Source organism: Porites lutea, chromosome 1 (assembly GCF_958299795.1).
Source record: "Porites lutea chromosome 1, jaPorLute2.1, whole genome shotgun sequence".
NCBI lineage: Eukaryota > Metazoa > Cnidaria > Anthozoa > Scleractinia > Poritidae > Porites > Porites lutea.
Genome location: NC_133201.1, coordinates 59,116,354 through 59,135,669, shown reverse-complemented (window position 1 = coordinate 59,135,669; position 19,316 = coordinate 59,116,354). Strand labels below are relative to the sequence as shown.

The window sequence follows — 19,316 nt, the reverse complement described above, 5'->3', positions numbered from 1 at the left end:
ATAATATTAATAAAACGTAAAATGCTTTATAACATCTGCTCAACATCCGGAACAGGTCGGATCAGTGACCCATAAAAAATCCTCTGACTTTCATGGTGGAATTCGATTTCAATCGAGTTTTACAATCAGATGGGAACTTGAAGATAAAATAGACATTATCTGTTTAGATGACAGTTTAAAGTATCGGATTATGGCGATAAAGACAAATGAAAACTTCATACCTTTCTCCAACAACGTGACTTTCAGGAAGCCTCGAGGGACGGACTTGGTAACTGCTTCTGAATTGATACCAGGCTTCTGTCGGTCAAAGTCAAATGTCCCGACCCCGGGGTCGCTTCACACGATCAAAAGCCCGACAGCGGGGATAGTCCCAGGCATCAAATCCCCTCCCCTTGCCCGCACTCCCCCCCCACGGGATTTACATTGATAGGTGCATTAGGGCCATTAAAACGAGGAAAAATAAGACGCGTCTTAAATAAGACGCGAACTTTCCGTATAAACGGCACATTTCGTCTAAAATAAGACGCGGCTTAGCTAAGACGCGTCTTATTAGATAAGACATGCTCGTATAAGTCATACAGTTCGCGTCTTATGTAATGTATCGGTCAAATCGAAGCTTCAACATGCCCCCACCCCCGGGCATACCCCGGGCATTTGACACCTTTGCCGTCCCGGGGAGGAGGGAATTTGATTATCAGAGTCTTCCAGGGGGTGGGGAATTTGATCCCCATGCTTTAGGGGTGGGGAATTTGAACTGCACCCTCGATTTCATGTAAAATCTTCTGGCGTGGCGAGCTATCATGGGGGACGCGGTGTTAGAGGATTTTCGTGGAAAAGATTGTGCCTTTGTGGCCAATTGGTTACAAGGGAACGGCTTAAGCAAGCTTTGTGCCATTTTTGAAGTATTTAAATTTTAAAATTTTTAATATTGGATTCAGGCTTTGAATGTATGAATGTATGTTATTGTTGTGTTTACAATGAAATTCAGTACCTATACCAGCGATTCAATACAACAACATAAAATAGAATAAAATAAAATAGAAGCTCAGGTCAACTACTTTGACCTACTGCAAGTATGTTAATTTATACGGTGAGCGATGATGCATGTCAGTGAAATGGTCATGATGTACTAATCTCAATAGGTGGGATCTTTTTTTATAGAACGCTTTGTATGTTGCATGATGAAGAAAAGCTGAGCATTCAGTGACCTTGTAGCAGCGATTTCCGCCGCTTTGCACGAGTTTTTTGTTCGTAGTAAATACGCTAACAGTGTTTCTCAGTTTTTGTTATATTTATAAAGATTTTGTTCGACAACTGAAGGCGTTTCCGCCGTCCTTCTGTCATTTTTGTGCCTGTGAAATGTCCCCGGGGTGGGGGCATTTGATCACCTGAATGGACCCTAGAGTGGGGCATTTGAACGGCATTTGGGCCCGGGTAGGGGGGAATTTGAACAATAATTTTCAAAAAAGTCAAATGCCCGGAGGGTTGCCCGGGGGGGCATGTTGAAGCTTCGATTTGACCGATACATAAGACGCGTCTTATTTTTCCTCGTATAAATGGTCCTATTGTTGTCTGGTCCTGTCTTCTTTCACGGTGGCCCACAACTGTCATGGCAAAACCAAAAACCTCACGGCAAAAACAAAATACCTCATGGCAAAACCGAAAACCTCACAGCAAAACCAAAAACCTCGCGGCAAAACCAAATACAGTGAGGTATTTTGTTTTCGCCGTGAGGTTTTTGGTTTCGGCGTGATGTTTGCCGTGAGGTTTTTGGGTTTTGCCGCGACAGTTGTGGGCCACCCGACTTCTTTGTTCATGAGAAAACCTAACAAAGTGAACTTTACTTGCTCAGGAGCCGCTCCCGTGTACATTCTCAGATCGCCTGGACGCATATTTTTGAGGTGAGGGCGCATACCATTTGTGGAAATGCCAGACAAGGCAGGTGTTAGCAAGAATTTGGAGAAAAAAAACTATTATTTCATCACTTCCAAATGATCAGTCCGGCCGGCCAGTTCTGACTCTTTATAGCCTGCGTGGCAGGCGTTCGAAAGGGAAGGGATTGATACGCTTACACAGGTTCAAGAACAGGCGATTTTTCGTGGTGATTTTATTTGGATTTTCCAGTCTTTAAATATGCAGCGGTTCCCAGAACGCATCTGATGTAGACACTCACCCGTAAAAGTAGCCTGCAAAAACAGCCGTTTCTCCTCGTTTCTCGCCGCTGGGGACGTTTTGTTTCCTCCCCAGCGGCGAGGAGCGAAGAAAAACCAACCTTGTCCCCAGGGCCCTTTTCCCTGGCTTTGGAGGTGAGGGCGGTGTCGCAGCGTTTTGGGCATCCCCGAGTTTTGAGCATCCCCATTCCCATATCCCTAGCGTTTTGGGCATCCCCTTCTCATATTACTGCAGTGTTTTGGGCATCCCCCTGTACCCTCCCGGGATGCCCAAATCCCTAGTGTTTTGGTCATCCCCTCCAAAACAATTTTCGATTTCGCGGGAAAATCGAAAACCTTTTAGAGATGGATTCCGCTAAATATAGAAATCTTTTCTAGTATCTTAGAAAATAAGGTTTACCCGGAAGGCTTAACAAAGCAAGACAAAACGTCTCTTCAAAAATTCGCCAAAAAGTTCGAGTATGACTCAAAATTAGAGTCCTTGTACTACGTGGCCAAGGAGAAGGATGGCACAGCGCCTCGACGACTTGTTATCGCCGAGGAAGATAAAGCGAGGGTCTTCGAAGAGTGCCACTCTGCTCCTTTTGCTGGACACGCCGGCCGCGATAACACTCTGAGGAAAATCAAAGAGGGATTTTACTGGCCTGACTATCACTGCTTGCAGGATTTTATTCTAGACATGCCTTTCCCTTGCACTGCAGGTTTTTTTTTTTTTTTTTTTTGGGGGGGGGGGGGGGGGGGTATTGTCACCCAACCTCCCGTTATTTCTGATGATTTGAGGCCTCTGTAATTGTGTGACAGCCTTTCCTGTATCAAGTAGCGCTGCGGGGTTAAGTTGTACAGGCCTCAAATGTCATGAATACTAGGAATTCAACAACGCAAAACGAGTTCTATTTATGTTTGCCTTTTGATTCCTTTGTTTAGTATTCTAGCTTGTTTTTGGCTGTTTGGAATCAGCTGCCGGCGATTGCGGCATTGCTTACTTGTAAACAGTTCTATTAAATAAAATTGAAAGCTTTCCAAACAATGAAGTGTTGTACATCGAAGCGATGTTTACAGTTATGCGGTTGTAAATTTCAGTTTCGTCATGTTTTGAGCCAACGTTTACTGCCCATGGGTTTTTTTTTCTGCGCAATTAACCCAGCGAAGAGTGTCAGACGATATAATTCTAGCATGCATCTACACTATTTAGCCGTAAATTCGTGATTAACAATTCCGACTTTTCCCCAGTCTGAAATAATTTAGGCAAAGTCGAAGCGATCAGCGTTTTGCGCATCCCCCACCGGGGATGCCCAAAACGCTAGGGATATGGGAATGGGGATGCCCAAAACGCTGTGACGCGGGAAAAGGCCCGGGAAAAGCGCCCTGGGGACGAGGTTGAGGAAAAACGGCTGTTTTGCAGGCTACCGCGGCAAAGGTAGCAGACTTTATGGTTACTCAAAGGCAAGAATCCCCACTTTCTAGTCTAAAGTTTTATTTCATCACTTTGAACACTGCAAAAGTAGCAACAAATTCTTCAATATTTCTCAGTTTATTCATTTATTTATTTATTACAGTTTAATGGCAAAAAGACTAAGAGACATATGAGAAAATAAGAAGAGAATAAATAAATAAATAAATAAATAAATAAACACTGCAAAATAAAGTAGCAAAAAATTCTTCATTATTTCTCAGTTCTCCAAATGCTAACGAACAGGCCTTTTAAAAGTGCCAAACCTAGAAATGATAAAGTTTAAAAAGTCAAGTTCTTCGTGGTTCTTGTTGGAAACCAAGCTTTCATCCCGACATAATGTGCTTGACAAATTCCTCGTACAGCACTTGTCCTTGATTGTCCTCGAAGCCAACTAAAAGTTGGTCAACCTCTTCTGCAGACAGTTTATCACCAAGGCTACAGAGCACGTGACGCAACTCTGCCGCGTTAACTAATCCATTACAGTTGCGATCAAACACTCGAAGGCATTCGATGAAATACTCCGGATCAACTAAAAATAAAATACATGAACCTATTTTTAAAATGTGAATTACGCTTGAAAACCCGTAGACGGATAAAAGAAATTTCAAATTACCAAAAACGAGGACAAGGGGTTGTTAAATTTCAGCTCCTGAGAGCCTTGAAAGGGAGATTGGTTATTAAAAGAGGAGCTTGTAGACACACCCACACACTATATAGATAGATCTTTGGCGTCTTGGAAGCAACGACAATAAAGTTTTTGGCAGAACTGTTTGAATTTAATCCTGATTTTTCAAAGAAACTGGTTATTAGGGCGACTGGAAACTAGTCATCAGGCAAACACCACACCAAAGTTCTAACTGCCGTTTCATCAACCTCAGCGTTGAATTTGAACATGCAGCTCGATTTTTGACAATCATGATGCAGAGAATACTTGAAAGCAAAATGACTTTTTTATTTTCTATGGTGAGTGTGACAATGTGTGCTCTTTAAAACACAAATCCTAACCCAAATTACACAGATGACGATCTACACGTGACTTGCACTGGCTGCGTGTCTATCACGAGCGATTACATGTAAATATCCCAGAGTACCCAGTACCCCAGACTGTCCTGAAAATATTGATTTTATTTATTCCTTTTTTGAAATCAATAAATTAGCCTTAAACTCCGCGCGTAATTATTTTCCAAGTCATTTCCACCTTTCTCATGAGGCTAGATATACTTAATTCCTAAAACTCATATCAAGGCCACGCTAATCGACGTAACTTTTAAACTTGCTGGAAACGTAATAAACGATAGTCATTTCTTTTTATTTACAGCTATTTATATATATATTTTTTACTAGATCGGATATGACTTCATTATTTCAAGCTTTCTTATAGAGAATCAAAATAGTTCCCATTCTCAATGCAGAGCGACAAAAATGTTGAGCTTATTTCTGATTCTGTTTTTATTTTAATTTTTCAATGCATATTAACTAACTTATATTTTTGTTATTAGGTAGTATAAAGGAAGCTAAGGTACGCTATAGCTTTTGCTATCGATTCGTCAAGCTTTGAGCCTGAAAATCATAAGCACAGTTCGCTTAAAGAAAAAAGGATTATCTTAGTATTAGTTTGCCGCTGAAGAGTTATCAAACACAAATGCGATACGGAACAATAAAATCAGAAAAAATATTTAAGTTAAGCTCACTTCCTGAAGCAAGGCGGCAATGAATATAAACTCTTGTGATATAAAACTTACCTCCACGTTTTTTCTGCCTATCACGCAGATTTTGATAAATTGGAAAGAATTCTTCGAAGCTAACTCTCTTGGCTCCAGTTCCAGCAGGATCGAGACTGCGAATTATTTTTGCAATTTCTCCTTCGGTTGGATTTGTGCCAAGGGCTCGCATAACTTCTCCCATCTGGCTTGATTCAACTTTTTTGTCTCCTCGTCGATCGTAGAGATAAAATGCTTCTTTGCATTCTTCTATGGAGTCTTCTGGAGTAAACATTATTGCTAGAGAACACGTTTTTATTCAAACCAAGGTTCTATGTTGTTTCTCCAAGCTAGCGAACTCTTTTACAATAAATTTGTTATTCTTTCACATCTGTTTTTCCCAGAACAAGCTTGAGCAGGTGTACCAGCGAGTATGCAAATCAGGACCGCCGCAACCTCGTTCCCAGGGTCTCAACAGCCCTGGGAACGTGGTTGAGACTGCCATACGCTAAACCATACGCTGCCGCTCAATCAACGGCCGCTCGCCATTTACTGCTCGCGAAGATTGCCCACTCTTGCATATTTACTGTAAAAATAAAAAATAAATATATACCGTATTTACTCGAATAAGCGCCGCGGCTATATTTAATTTTCCTAGACTCAAATACGGCGCTTATTTTTTGAAAGTTGGACGCAACAAAGAATTGTTCTAACTACGGTATTACTATTTTCCGCAAAATTAACGTCTTTTGTTATTGATTATATTGGGGGCGGCGTTTATTCGAGTAAAGACGGTATTCTGTTTCGATTTGGGAGAGAAACGTTTATGTCCTTTGTTCTGGTTTTTTGAATGTGGAAATAAAACGTTTTCTTTGTGCAACCAAGAAAATAGCAGACATCTGCAAGCAGGCTACATGTATAGGAGAGATGAAACTTCTTAGTTGGTAAGTAAAACCTGCAATATGCTAAAACAAAACTGAATGGAGGGCTGGCACTACGGCAAAGTGCTGATTTATTACAGGCCAATATTTCGGCTAACAACATTAGTCTTCCTCAGGGCCAGAGCTATACAGAGCTCTCTCGGTATAGCTCAGGCCTCTGCATTCAAACAAAGACAAAGGAGGTATTATTAAACAGGGCGTGACCCATCCCTTTCCAAGGAGTAAACCAAGCGCTAGACTTGTGATCAGTAAAGTACTGCAGGATAATTTGACTTTTGTTAGTCAACCAATGATAACTTGGATCGGGTTAGGTTCTTTGACTTGTTAATTAAAGGAAGACAATAAAAAAGGGGACCAGCCACAAAAATACCAGAAAACTACTGCAACTTTTGCCAAAGATTCCCCACCAAAATCGTAAAATGGCTTTTTTTTTCCTCTGTACTTACGCTGTCAATTCATTTTAAAAATTACAGGCAAAATGTAATAAATATGACTCTTTAATTGAAAAAAAAAATGTCTTTTAAATATTCCATAATGTTATCACACGTGATCATTTGGTTCTTCTGGGTAAACTGAGAATTAATCTCAGGTATTTATAAATACGGTTGATTTTAACTTTGCTAAATATAAAATGACATAAGATTAATATATTAGCCAAAATGTTAAACAAGTGAAGTCATTACAGGTCAGCATGTAGCTATGTACAACATTACAGGACTCTTCTTATTTTGTTATCTTACAAAAAAGTTCTTCTGCGATTATATTACTAATATCAAGTTACCTACTACCTAATAACTAGTTATAAAATTCTTATTTGAATAAACAATAAAAAATAATGAAAAAACTGATCTTGCTCATGAGGTTGTTTTAGGTATTTTGGTTTCAAAATGTTGGCAATACAGCATGCTCTGTCTTGATGGACAGCTCTATAAACATGTAGACACTAGATTTCTGACATTTTCAGTCACTTTTTGTGTCTTTCTATGAGGCAGACATCTCACTAAGACTTAGACATCTCTATTACATAACAATACTGCTCAACATCATTATTATATTTGGCCATGTTGACAAGGAAATTGATAATAAGATTGGTAAACATGTTACCAAGGTTCCCATTAGTGGCAAAAATTAATCAGGCAGCACAGTACTAAACTTAAAACTTTCAGAAAAATATTGCAGTTACTTCAAAACAAGAGTCTCTCAACTAATGTTAATCATAATTTCACAATAATCATACTGATATATTATTTTTCTTTGAGAGTTATAGTTTGTCCATTTCACCAGCTGCACATGTAACTATGAACATCCCACAAAGAGTAAATTGTTAACAATAACAAAGTTAAATTTTCAGCCCAAATTTTTAACCAGGAAAGAAATGCCATCTTGGAAAACGACAAGCATTGCCAGTCCCTTCGCAGGCTATGCCAGTAAGTAATCATTTTATATTACTATTCTTTAAAAATATATATCTCAGCAGGTAGAAAAGTCATCAGTGTGTTCCAACTGTAAAATTAATTTTATGCTCTTAAAATACAAATTCTGAACTTTAAATATCTAGCTCATTTCCCCAACCCTCCTTTCTCAAAACTTACACTAACAGTCTAAAATCAGAGAGGTGTTGTGGCAGGCGGGCGAAGACATGACCGTGGCACAAACCCCTGCATCTTGTTTGAAGGCGAATAAGCCCAAATCCACCCCCTCCCATCCTTGAGTTTCATATCAGCATAGATCCAGTCTCCCTTATGCACGGTAAGTTCATCCAGTCTCTTCCCTATATAAGTATCAGTACACACAAGTTCTTGTCCATATAGTAAAAGCTCATTCGTGTTTCGACGTTGACGGAATGTATTTGTTTGACTGTTTGAAGTAACAGAGCTTGCTCGATTCCCATTGGCTAGTGGAGTGAGGAGGTAAAGTGGTTCTGTGGATGAGCTTCTGTTGTTTGATCTTGCTGAGTCAGATGACGTTTCTCTGTACGGACTTCCTGCTTGTGTTGACAGTAGAGAAACCTCTGTCTGCGACATTGTCCTACTGCCATTTAGAAGACTTTGATTTGAAGCTGGACTTGAATCTGAAGAAGGTGAAATACCACTTTAGAAAACTAACATAGGGGGATAAGTTAAAAAATAAAAAATATATATATATATCTGCAAATACAGTATAAGTGCATGAGGTGAAAATTATATGGAAAACTGGAGATCAACTTTGAAGGGATCTCAAATAACATAATAAAAGTACATGTATTAATTGAACAGGGTAGTCAAGATAGTACCCTAGTAGAATTTGTTCTGAAAAATATAATATTATTTATTGCTAAGGACATTAGCACCCATTTTAAGAGCAATCTCTCAAAATGAGTTTGTAACTATCGTAACAATGTCATGCCATGTCATGTATTGAGCATAATGCGCAAAAGAAAAACCTAAAAACAAGTTTTGCATTAGAAGTTGTCATGTTAACTTTGCCTAACTCTTACTCTCTAAAATGGAAGGACTTTCCCTGCTCTCTTGTTCCCATAGATCACTTCCCTCCTAACTCTATCTATTGACCACAAAGTAACCCTTTGGTGCTGGCCAGCAAGTAGCGGAAAACCACATTTTTCACCAATTCCTCTTTTGTGGATTAGTTTTTGGCTAATGAGCATGTACATAAGCCAAAAAACGGACTTATTTCACTCTCTCTTTTCCCTTTTTCTTTCTCTTTTATATGCAGTTTTGTTGCCCACTTTATTGTCTTTTTTTTGCATGGAATTGTGACTACCTAACTTTTAGGAAAGGAACCAATTTAATCTGCAAAGAGCAGTACTAGGTACACAGTGAAATTAGCAGTGGATTTTTCCCCAAAATGTTACTTGGTTTTTTTGGCTGTAAATCTGTCAGGACTGGTCGTGAAAAACAGCCAAAATGGGTCCAGAAAGGGCTTGGCCCAATTTTTGTGGCAAGATTAGCAATTCAGAGCATTACAATGTAATGCTCCTCGATGGGATGCTAGTCCATCACATGTAACCCCCGGCAGAAAGTTGCCGCTACACCTGAGTAAAGAGTGAAGAAGCAGAGCACAGTTTTGTAACCAAGAAAACAATCCGGTAGCAAGGTTGTACCGAAGACTGTTCGGCCACCAAACGTCCTATGCTAATACATTGTACGTGTACATTCAAGCACCGTTTCCTTTCCAAGTTTTCCCATTCAAAGTGACCAAGAAATTGCACCCTTTATAATAGATAACCAATTTCTTTTTTTAGCCGTGAACATTTCTCTTAAAACTAGAATGACGATTTCAAAAATAATTTCCCTTTCAAAAACACTAATTGAGTGCCATCAATTGATGACATACTTGGATTGTTTTTGCTGAATTATTGATTTTGCTGACATTAATGAACTCGGCTCAATACGACCCTCAATGAACTCCAGTACATGTAATATATTTAATACCTGCTAAGATCATCCAGTCTCCAAAAATAATCTTAGTTCTTCAAGTTATTTGTTTGCTAAGTTGATCTAGATTTTTAACTTGTTTATCAACACTTTTCGAAAGACGATTTAGCGTAACACAATGCCACGGAAACTAATCAAACAATTCAAAAAAATCTGTTTCCTACTGTGAGATGTTCTTTAAAGAACACGGCCCCTGCTTCACTAAGATTTGATATTAACTCTAGAATTATTCAAATGTTTGAATCATTGAATCATAAAGACTTACCGCCATTTTGAAGTCTGTCAAAGGGAACCAGGAAATCTTTGGGAATAAATCCTTCGACCCCTTGAGAATTCGACACCCAGTACCAATCTTTGTCCTCCTTGTTCAAAACGCGAACTTTATCCCCCTTCTGTGCGTTTATATCGTTCTCGTCACAGGCAATGAAATCAAACCTGACAATATAATCGCCGTAATTATTTTTCTTAAAACTGAATGCCGGTGTGGTGTCTGTTTGAATTTGTAACGAGTCGAGGAAAGAAGCGTTACGAAAATTATTCCTTTGAAGACCTTTCTGTTTTTCTTTCCTTTTCTCGTACTCTTCTTCTTCTACGCAATACGTAAACGGAATAAACCCTTCTTTGCCGTCGTTTGTTATAATGTAAATCCAGTCCGTTTCTTGGTATAAAGATTTCACTCGTTGTCCTCGTTTTACAGCGACCTCGTCTTCGACACATGGAATGAAATCGTGCAAAACAACCATCTTTCGAGGCTCAAACTCGATCTCACTGTCTTCCTCTTCCTTGCCCAATTCCACAAGTGAGTCTACACTGTTGCTGCCCGTAATCCGTCCACCAGGATTTCCATTTGGAGTGCTGTTTTTTTGTTCTTCATCTCGATACCCTGTCAGATATTTGACAATCGCTGTGAGACGAGCGTGTAAACAATAAAGTCATAAGCTAGAAAAGCTTTTATTTTCACTCAACCTTAAACTAAACTTGATACTCACGTTTTCTTCGCCTTCTTGGAATTCTCATGGGGCAAAAAAAGGCCATGATCAAATAAATCGGTTGAGGGACTGCGAAGTTCGGCGTCAAACTTTGCTTGACTACGATCTAAAGAATGTGCCTATGTGTACATAACCGCGCAAAGGACCTGCCTGGGATTAGATTGGAAAACGTGATTTGCTTGAGGGAGGGGAGGGAAAGTCTACCGTTCGTACAGCTCGTCTAAAAAAGAAGCAAAAGACAGAAATTCACCATTCACCTCACCGACAAACTTCTTCATGAATCGTGAGCCTTTCATCTTAAATTAGTGAGTGCAATGAAAATTGACCCTTGTACAAAACAATGGCGGCACGAGAGCCATTAACAGATTGCTCTTGGATGGTGAAATAGAGCCTATATCATCGTAAACAAGTTTATATCGGAACGATTCGGCCCCTTTAAAAAGAACAATACCGACCTCAAATCTGCGTTCCCTAGTTGCGGTCAACCAGTAGGAAGATTTGAATGACGTACTTTCGTTTGCTTATATTATTGCATTATTTCGCCTACAACAAATCGTAATAGCTAGGGCCCCGGAACGTCACCTTTAATGAATAAAAAAAGTATATTTTACATCAGTTCCCAAGGGCGAGTAACTGGATGTGTGAGTAAGAATTGAAAGTGGGTTGGAAATCGAAGGAAAACTTTGGGGTAAACATAGCAGTTTAAATACGGTGCTCTCCGCTGGTCGAGAAAGCTTTCTGGATCTTGACATTTCCGTACCACGGAGTTTCTTGCCTGGTCGGTCTTGCGTCAGCTCAAGATATCAGACTGTACACAGCCTGAGCTCTATTCCCACATCTTTGATGATGAACGCACGAACCTGCACAAGTATGTCGCGTTCTTATCAATGAGTTTTCGACGATCGAGTATGAAAATAGAAAGGCTGTTCAATAGTCTAACAGTTATCATGGTCGACATTGATATTTCAATCCAGGAACAGTTCAAAGTCAAATTTGTTGAAATGTCGTCCATGATAACTATTCTATGCAAAACGATAAGGAACTTCCACCTACCTCACCTTTTTTATGAGTAAAAGTGAAATTAAATGGAAGGAGAAACACTTATGTTAATATCATTGTATGACGCTTTGTAGTGCACAATTTGAGTGAGGGCCGGAGCTAAGAAAAGCACATGAATTGGATTGGGGGGAACAAATGAGGCATTCGCCTTCTATTCAGTAATTTCACAAAGAGCATAAAGGTCATAAAGGGGAAATATCTACAGCCGCAGTTTTTCGCCAGGAGAAGTGAAATGGTATTATCATGGAGGGAGAGATTGTTCTTGTATAATTATAAAACAAACACTCAGTATGACATGGACAAAGGGTCGGAATAGATGTTAGTAATCACTAGAAACGACGCCAAAGCAATACTATGTTCCCATGCCTGCACACGAAAGGCGAAAGACATGTCAAGTGTAAAGCGTGAAACGTCAAGCGTAGGGCCCCGCAGGGGAGTGTGTTAGATCTAAGGCTATTCAACATTTAAATCGATGACTTATTCTTCCACGTCAAAAGGGCCAATTCGAATGCTTATGCGGATGATCCGCCGCAGGTATACAACTGTGTCCCATGTCGATCCAGTGGCTCTAGAGGCACGATGTTACGATGTTACGATGTCGGTGAGTGGCCAGTGAGTGCATGGTATCATGAGAATGAGAGATGTTACAGTTGATGACAGCAAGCGCCAGGCCCTAGTCCTCAGTGATACGGTTAATGGTTTTCCTTCCCAGTAAAGGACACGTTAGATATTTTGGATTAGACTGAAATAAATAATACTGAAGCACACTAATTCTTATAGACATACATCCAATATGTGCAAAATGATCAGTAATCAATTTTGCTGTTATGCTGCGCTTTAATTTCGACAACAGTTTTTCCTGTACAGTACACAGAATCACTTTACTTAAACTTTACAAAGCGTATATTTTACCACATTTTTATTATTACTCAGTCTTGTCGGGCATTTTTGTGGGACGCGCGATGCGGATAAGCTAGACATGAACCTCTTAGAGAATACTTACATTTACAGGGTGTTTCAAAAGCTCGTTCCTATTTTTTCGTTGCTTAAATTTCACAGATTACCTTAAAATACCCTTTATAAAACTAACTGAAGTATGTTATTTCTTATTCATTTAACACTGAATAACTGAAATATTAGTAACAAGAATGTCTTCCTTTACCTTTACTGACATTTTCTAAGCGGTGAGGTATAGAATGCACGAGCCCCCTAAGCGTGTCTCCAGGGGAAGCGTAGTCGCCCGCTCAGCTGGTCCAGACAGTGTTTTGGAGGCTCGATCTTTGTACGTTCTCCTGTCAACGATGCTCCAGATGGTCTTTAGGGGTTCATATCAGGTTAATTTGCCGGCTGGTCGTCTTTTAGTGTAAAGTTCAAAGTGCAAATATATAATTCTTTTGACACCATGTCCGAAGCCGCGCGTCACTTTAGAGTCTCTGCAAGACTGGTACTTTCTACGCTTTGTTGCTCATAGTATCTCCATTAACCGTTGTGCTCGAAACTGTGATAGTGTGAAGTTGAAATGAGCAGTTTAACCCATCTTTCTTGCTGAATTATTACGCGTATACTTAGCTTTTTCGAAACATTCTCACACAGTTCGTCAAAAATCCGCCGTCCACTCCTTGTTTGTCTTCTAAAGTCTTTCTTTTCAGTGTTCTTTTTGATCACTCATGGTGCACCCATTGTTTGGTCTTCTTCGACAATTTGGCAATTTCTTTGACTGAATGGCCAGAACGGACCGTAAAATAGATGCCTGAGTTCTAACACAAACAGTGTTGGCCTTTACCTTCATGAAAGAGCAGAAAATATAAAAGAAAACGGCTATAAATACGAAAATAGAAAACCTACAAACTAGCAGTAAAAATATGGCGGGAAAAAACACGCGCACATGCATATTTGCATATTTGGTTCAAAAAGTGAAAAAACGTTGTTGCTTCAAATTTTAGAATTAAATTGCTTTGAACGGTTTTCTTACCTGAATCAGATTAAATTTGCCTAAAGAAGCATTAAATGCTGTGCACAAAGTATAATTTTGGATCGGAAAGAACTTTTAAAACACCCTGTATACTTCAGTGGAGATTAGTCGTCTCCATACAGCGCTATTTTCTACTCACTGTCAACTGTACTTCGATGTACTTCATTATGTAATTTATAGGCGCGTTCAGAATTTCCTTAAATTGTTATATGGGAGGCTGTTTTTCACTCAGATTCCTGCTTCTTTGAAACTTGCTTTCACTCAGGTCGTCTTCTATGATTTTCGCGGCAACTACATTCTATCACTAAGTAAACGTAGATCAACTAGATCGTTTTCATACTTTAGTCAGCCAAGCAGTGGAATGCGCTACTTTACTTTTTCCAGAGTACCTTGCAGAGTCCAAGAGGAAAATACAGGGTTTACCTTGATGTAGATTCTTTTTGCTTACAGAATGCAGGGACCGGCGCGGAATGATTTTCTAACGATATATAGTTATATTTCTAGACACTAGTTTCTTTTAAATTTGGTTTTAAAATTGGTTGGCATTTTTCTAATCTAAGGGAGTGTTCCAAAAGTCAGAACTGGTCGGCAGGACCGGTCATTTTGAAAATGAAATAGGCTTTTTCTAAGAGTTTTTTGCTCAAAAAATCATCTCCTTCAGACATCGTATTTAGGATTTCACTGATCTGGATTGATATTTTTTATTTTAAAAACGCGCAATTCTCATTACAAAGCGAATGTCATGGCTGAATGGAAAGCTTAAGCATCGTAAGTAAGACTATGCAGAATCATTAGTGCTGTAGCGTCTTAGGTTAATTCAAAAACACACAAGTTATAAAATATTTTTTGTTTGAAACTGTGATTTTGGCTAACCTGGGTCAACATGCTCCATCGATTAAATATGAAAGGATTTTTTGACTGTTTTTAAGTAAGCTTTCAACTACTTAGCGGGTAATTTGTCTGCTTTTGCCGCTAGCCCGTGGCTGCACGTGAGCGATCTCGTGCCCCTGTGAGCCTCCTCTGATTACGCTGTAATTACTGCTTAATGTATTGCTTGAAAGCTTCTGACCATTATGATACCGCTTCACGATCTTACCACATTATTATTACAAAAAATAATTCCTTTTAATTCCTTTCTTGTTCAAACTTTGTAAATGGTAACGCGGTTTGCCTATCATACTCTTAATTTGCTCAGGTTAACGAGAAACGGTATGTTTTTTTAGCAGTGTGTAAATCAGTTGAGTCCATGTACAGCCGATTTGGTGCGGGGATTCTTCTTTCTTATCTGTTGCAACCATTCAGTCCATGTATCCTTATGCACTGATAATGTATTTTTTACTTCGTGGGTCGGGATAGTTCGTTCTTTTCTTGATGACGAGAGTTAAAAGCTAGGTTCTTAGCAAAGCAATATAGCAGAAAATCATTAGTTATCTTCTACTTAATCTGAAGAGGATCTCAGTGTAATGTACCCTAAATGGTTGGCAATTTCTTTTGATTTCGAGCAGCATTAAAATTTTTAAAGCTTTTGAAATTGTGGCGAATGTTCTGAAAGTCATTTAACTGTGTATACAGTGTATAATACTCTATACCCCGGCAGAGATCCTTATCCCCGAATCCCTCCTCTAATCGATGTTCGATGACTCATCGCGTAATAACTGTGTTTTAAATGAATAAAAAAGTGTTAAAGGCTAACACGTTTTTATTCAGCCTGTTTTGCGTTTACAATAAGCTACGGGACGCTGATAAACGAATAAAAACAAAAAAGACAAGTGTGTAGCTCTTCCGTTTCGCTTGCGCAATCACGCGCGTGCAACTTCACCATCATGTCATAATTTTGATTCAAAATCTTTTAATGGTAAATTGTTCTGTATCTGTATCAAGAGATCTGAGATTCAGTTAGGTTAACAGAATAAAACTGACTTGAAAGTCCGACAACGCGGCACGTTGCACGATACACCTGTTTATGTTCGGACCAATGGGGTGCGAGTTTTTAGTATTCGTTAAAATCACATATCCTCAGAATCACTAAATAAATATTATTTACCCACTTGAGGCAATGAATTGTTATATCAGTTTTCAATTCCAATTATTTTGAGCACATAAAATATATTAACATCAAAATGGTCTATCTAAAAGCATAAATTCAATTACTTTCAATACACTGACAAAATCTACTTTACACGGTAGGTTCACACTTGTCGGCTTTTCCATCATTAACTTTATTGTCTCTAACATTATGTTCCCCGATAAGTTCACTTACGATTTTATCATGAAAATCCATGGATAAACTAAATAAAGGCGAAAATTGTGGTGATCCGAAAAGAGAAAAAATACGATATCAAAAAAAAAATTATATATCAGCTTCTCATGACCCTTTGTACTTGGTTTTCAGGAAACTAATTTGCTTACGTAAAAATGTGTTCGCTTTTTTTCAAATATCGAGCTATTCAATAATCCATTTTGTACCAATACTATTGTTATGTATCTTTAACTGCGGACTTTGAGCTAATGACAATCAGATATCATCCGTCACACTAGTCACAATCAGAATTCATTATAGCATTTAAGGTCAAATATATTTACCCGGAACGCTACTTAGACAGTTCAATATATTCCATTAGTTAAATTGCCATATCATAAGACCAGATGTTGGAGAAATTTTCGGTAGAGCTTGAGTGAACTGGCTAATGACGCTCCGGCTCGAAACTTCCATAAATACATCGCCGTGGTTTCATGGTAAAAAAGCTTAAGCTTGAAAGGAGACCGCAGAATTGTAACTTATCGAAAGGTAGGAACGGCTTTAGTTTTTTTCTTAATAAGTCAGTACTGTGAATAATAACTGATGTAGTTATCAGAAAAGGTATTTTGACGATGTAAAACTTGCGCTGCAGGCTTTGAATGATTTATCTATGAATTGAAATTGTAAAGCCAGCCTATAGCTCTAACGAGTAAGAAAGAATATAACGAAAATAACTGAAATAGCAATTGCACCGATCTTCCAACTGAAACGATAAAACTGAATACTAGATGATCTGTAAAAAAGGGACCCACGACTTGTGCGCGGTATTTACCTTGGCTGTTTTTGCTGGTGCGCCCATTTCAAGAGGTATACATCTATAAAGTATCCTAAAGGAGAATTGATTTCGTATACATTTTCATTAAAAAGGTTTTAAAATAATATATACTTTTAAGAATTTCAAAGCACTTTCTGCCTGTTGATACATTTGTTTTGTTTGAGCATACCGTATTCTATTAACTGGTGTTTGTGCGTTTGTAATTCTGCGCTAGAACAAATCCGTGAGGTTTGAGGATGAAAATAAATTCAATTTTGATGTTGTAGTAAAAATGGAATAGGCTCTCCTGTTTAATTGTAGTGCAGTATTAACAATGGAAGAAATTGACAAGGTTAACGTGAAGACTTTTTCGGGCTAAAAATAAATTGATTCTGATTTTCTGAAGTGTAACATAAAACTGACTCGATTGTTCGTGGATCTGTTAAAATGATTCCAAATATGATTAAAAGACGTATAACCATCGATTGCACGCTCCTATATGTAGTGATACAAAGTTCAAAAGTTACGGTGACCACCATGACGTTATAACTGTGTATTTCCCAGAAGAAACTTTGCTATGTGAATGACAGTCGTACCCGTAAGGTAACAAAATGATCTCAGTCTTGATCCCAAAATGTAGTCGAAATCTTTCCAACAAAGCCAGAGTAAATTTCAGGACATAACGCTAATCTAGCCGAAGACCGTAAAGTTCTTCGATCTTTAAGCAATCATGACACTACTTTCTTTCCAATTCAGAATCAGCATTCTTGTATAGGGGTCGCAACTTTCGCCGGCTGCGGTTATTTTCTGGCCCACTCGAGATATCTCAGTGAAGATGTATTTTAATCACGCCATTGCTGTCCGTATTCTCTGTCCAAGCTTTCACAATTTTTATTCAGTTCCTTTTTTAAATTCTGAGCAATTACAAAGTAAAGAGAACTAATTCTCACCATGTTTTAATCTTACGCCTGGCGCATGTGCTGTGCTGATAGTTACGAAGGATTCAGAATAATTTCGTTTACGGAAATATTCATTGTACCAACGAGATAAGATCTAAGTCAAGGTGCGTTATTTCCAAAGTCTACGTAACATCTTAATTTATGCATTTTCTTTGAGAAAATTAGTACAATTCTGACATTCGCAAATTGCTAGAAGGTGTTATTCTATGCATCTTTCATAACAACGGCCTTCTACGAAGATGTAAATTTTGGCAATTAAATTTAGCAGTACTTTGATTGGCGCCTTTTTCTCTTCTTTCAGTTGTAAATATAGATTTCCACTTCCAAGATTGTGATTATTACCTCGAACAATCGTTAAAACTATATTATAAAAGAAATAATACCAAAAAAAAAAAAAAAAGAAATGAAATGAGGATCCAGCTTTATCTCACTGGGTTAATTAGCCGACGATTCCTCTACTTTAACCATTTTTGTTCCACGCTGACTAGAAAGCGGCTTGAAACACGTTGGGCAGGGCGTCTTATTCGCCAGAAATGACCTCAATGAGATTAAGACCGAATTATTGAATGTTCTCCCACAACGATCAAGCAAAATGGGTAAAATTAGTTCAGGTCCTTTAATTTCGTTTAATCATATCGGCCGAAAAACGAAGAAAACAAAAAAATCCAAACAAACCGTGAATAATTTGAAGATTTTTAAGCCCACCTGATCCTCAACTTTTCACAGATGATTTTCCGCAGTATATTGATGCAGGAAAAGATTACTTGGCGCAATCACACAGTACAACCGGGTAAAATGCTTCGATGACAGAAAGCAGAATTTCGTTTTCGATGGTGGAGAAAACCGTGTTTTGTTAGCAAATTATTTGTTCCAGAAGATTTATACTTATTTGTTTCCCTGCATGCGGCAGTGCATTATCTATTATCTTCCGTCAACAGAAGACTTCAATTTCGAAAATGGCATAATAAAGAAAAAAATCGGTAACTTGAAGATACGATATACATTGGGGCTGATACAAATATGAGAAGTTGACGAATTGACAAACTCTTCCCCAGGGTTTTTCCCTTAGAAAATGAGAGAGGCCAAAAGCCCTGGGAATGATGCTGAAGGATTCACACAAACCAAATTCATTTCAGAATGGGTATGTAATTAATGACTAAGCTAAAACACCCTGCAATCAACTTTTGATGTAACAACATTGCAAGCAAGGACTGGTAGGTTCGCACGGCAATCGTCACGTGACCACCTAAAGTCAACTAGAGTGCAATTTGAATTATCCAGTCGTACCGAGAGGAAAAAAAAAATTTCGGAGCATAATTTCATTTAACGAGAACTTTATGAACTGTAAAGGACATTGGGGAGAACGACAGATCTAAGGCCATATATTTTCTGCATAATTTATCTCGGCTTACGGACTGATCTGTACTCAACTTTGCACTAAATTAATATCACTGCAGAAAAGTAGGAACTGTCGATAAAAAAGTTGTCGAAAGCGTCACATAAACAGATAAAAAACGCAAGCCTCCTTGCTATCTCTTCCAGTTTTAATTTGTTTGATTGGTGACGAACGATTTCTACAAAGAAG

The 19,316-nt window shown here is 38.5% G+C and overlaps 2 protein-coding genes across 2 annotated transcripts; both read right to left on the bottom strand.

The window, feature by feature from the left end:
* Positions 1–3,746: 3,746 nt before the first annotated feature.
* LOC140940646 (myosin-2 essential light chain-like) lies at positions 3,747–5,760 on the bottom strand. Its single transcript, XM_073389639.1, has 2 exons — positions 5,367–5,760; positions 3,747–4,153 (listed from the first exon to the last, which is right to left on the bottom strand). The coding sequence occupies exons 1-2, from the start codon at positions 5,617–5,619 to the stop codon at positions 3,948–3,950; spliced, it is 459 nt and encodes a 152-aa protein (XP_073245740.1). The 5' UTR covers positions 5,620–5,760; the 3' UTR covers positions 3,747–3,947.
* A 986-nt stretch (positions 5,761–6,746) lies between these two features.
* Positions 6,747–10,844, bottom strand: LOC140923444 (SH3 domain-containing protein Dlish-like). Its single transcript, XM_073373541.1, has 3 exons — positions 10,689–10,844; positions 9,965–10,582; positions 6,747–8,336 (listed from the first exon to the last, which is right to left on the bottom strand). Exons 1-3 carry the CDS (start codon positions 10,732–10,734, stop codon positions 7,873–7,875), a joined length of 1,128 nt encoding a protein of 375 aa, XP_073229642.1. The 5' UTR covers positions 10,735–10,844; the 3' UTR covers positions 6,747–7,872.
* Between the last annotated feature and the right edge of the window lie 8,472 nt (positions 10,845–19,316).

Coding starts and splice junctions, on each gene's coding strand:
- LOC140940646 (XM_073389639.1), bottom strand. CDS start 5,619: ATGTTTACTCCAGAAGACTCCATAGAAGAATGCAAAGAAGCATTTTAT. Junction 4,154..5,366: donor TAGGCAGAAAAAACGTGGAG/GTAAGTTTTATA, acceptor TTTTATTTTTAG/TTGATCCGGAGTATTTCATC.
- LOC140923444 (XM_073373541.1), bottom strand. CDS start 10,734: ATGGCCTTTTTTTGCCCCATGAGAATTCCAAGAAGGCGAAGAAAAC. Junction 10,583..10,688: donor TCCAAGAAGGCGAAGAAAAC/GTGAGTATCAAG, acceptor AATATCTGACAG/GGTATCGAGATGAAGAACAA. Junction 8,337..9,964: donor TGACAGACTTCAAAATGGCG/GTAAGTCTTTAT, acceptor CACCTTCTTCAG/ATTCAAGTCCAGCTTCAAAT.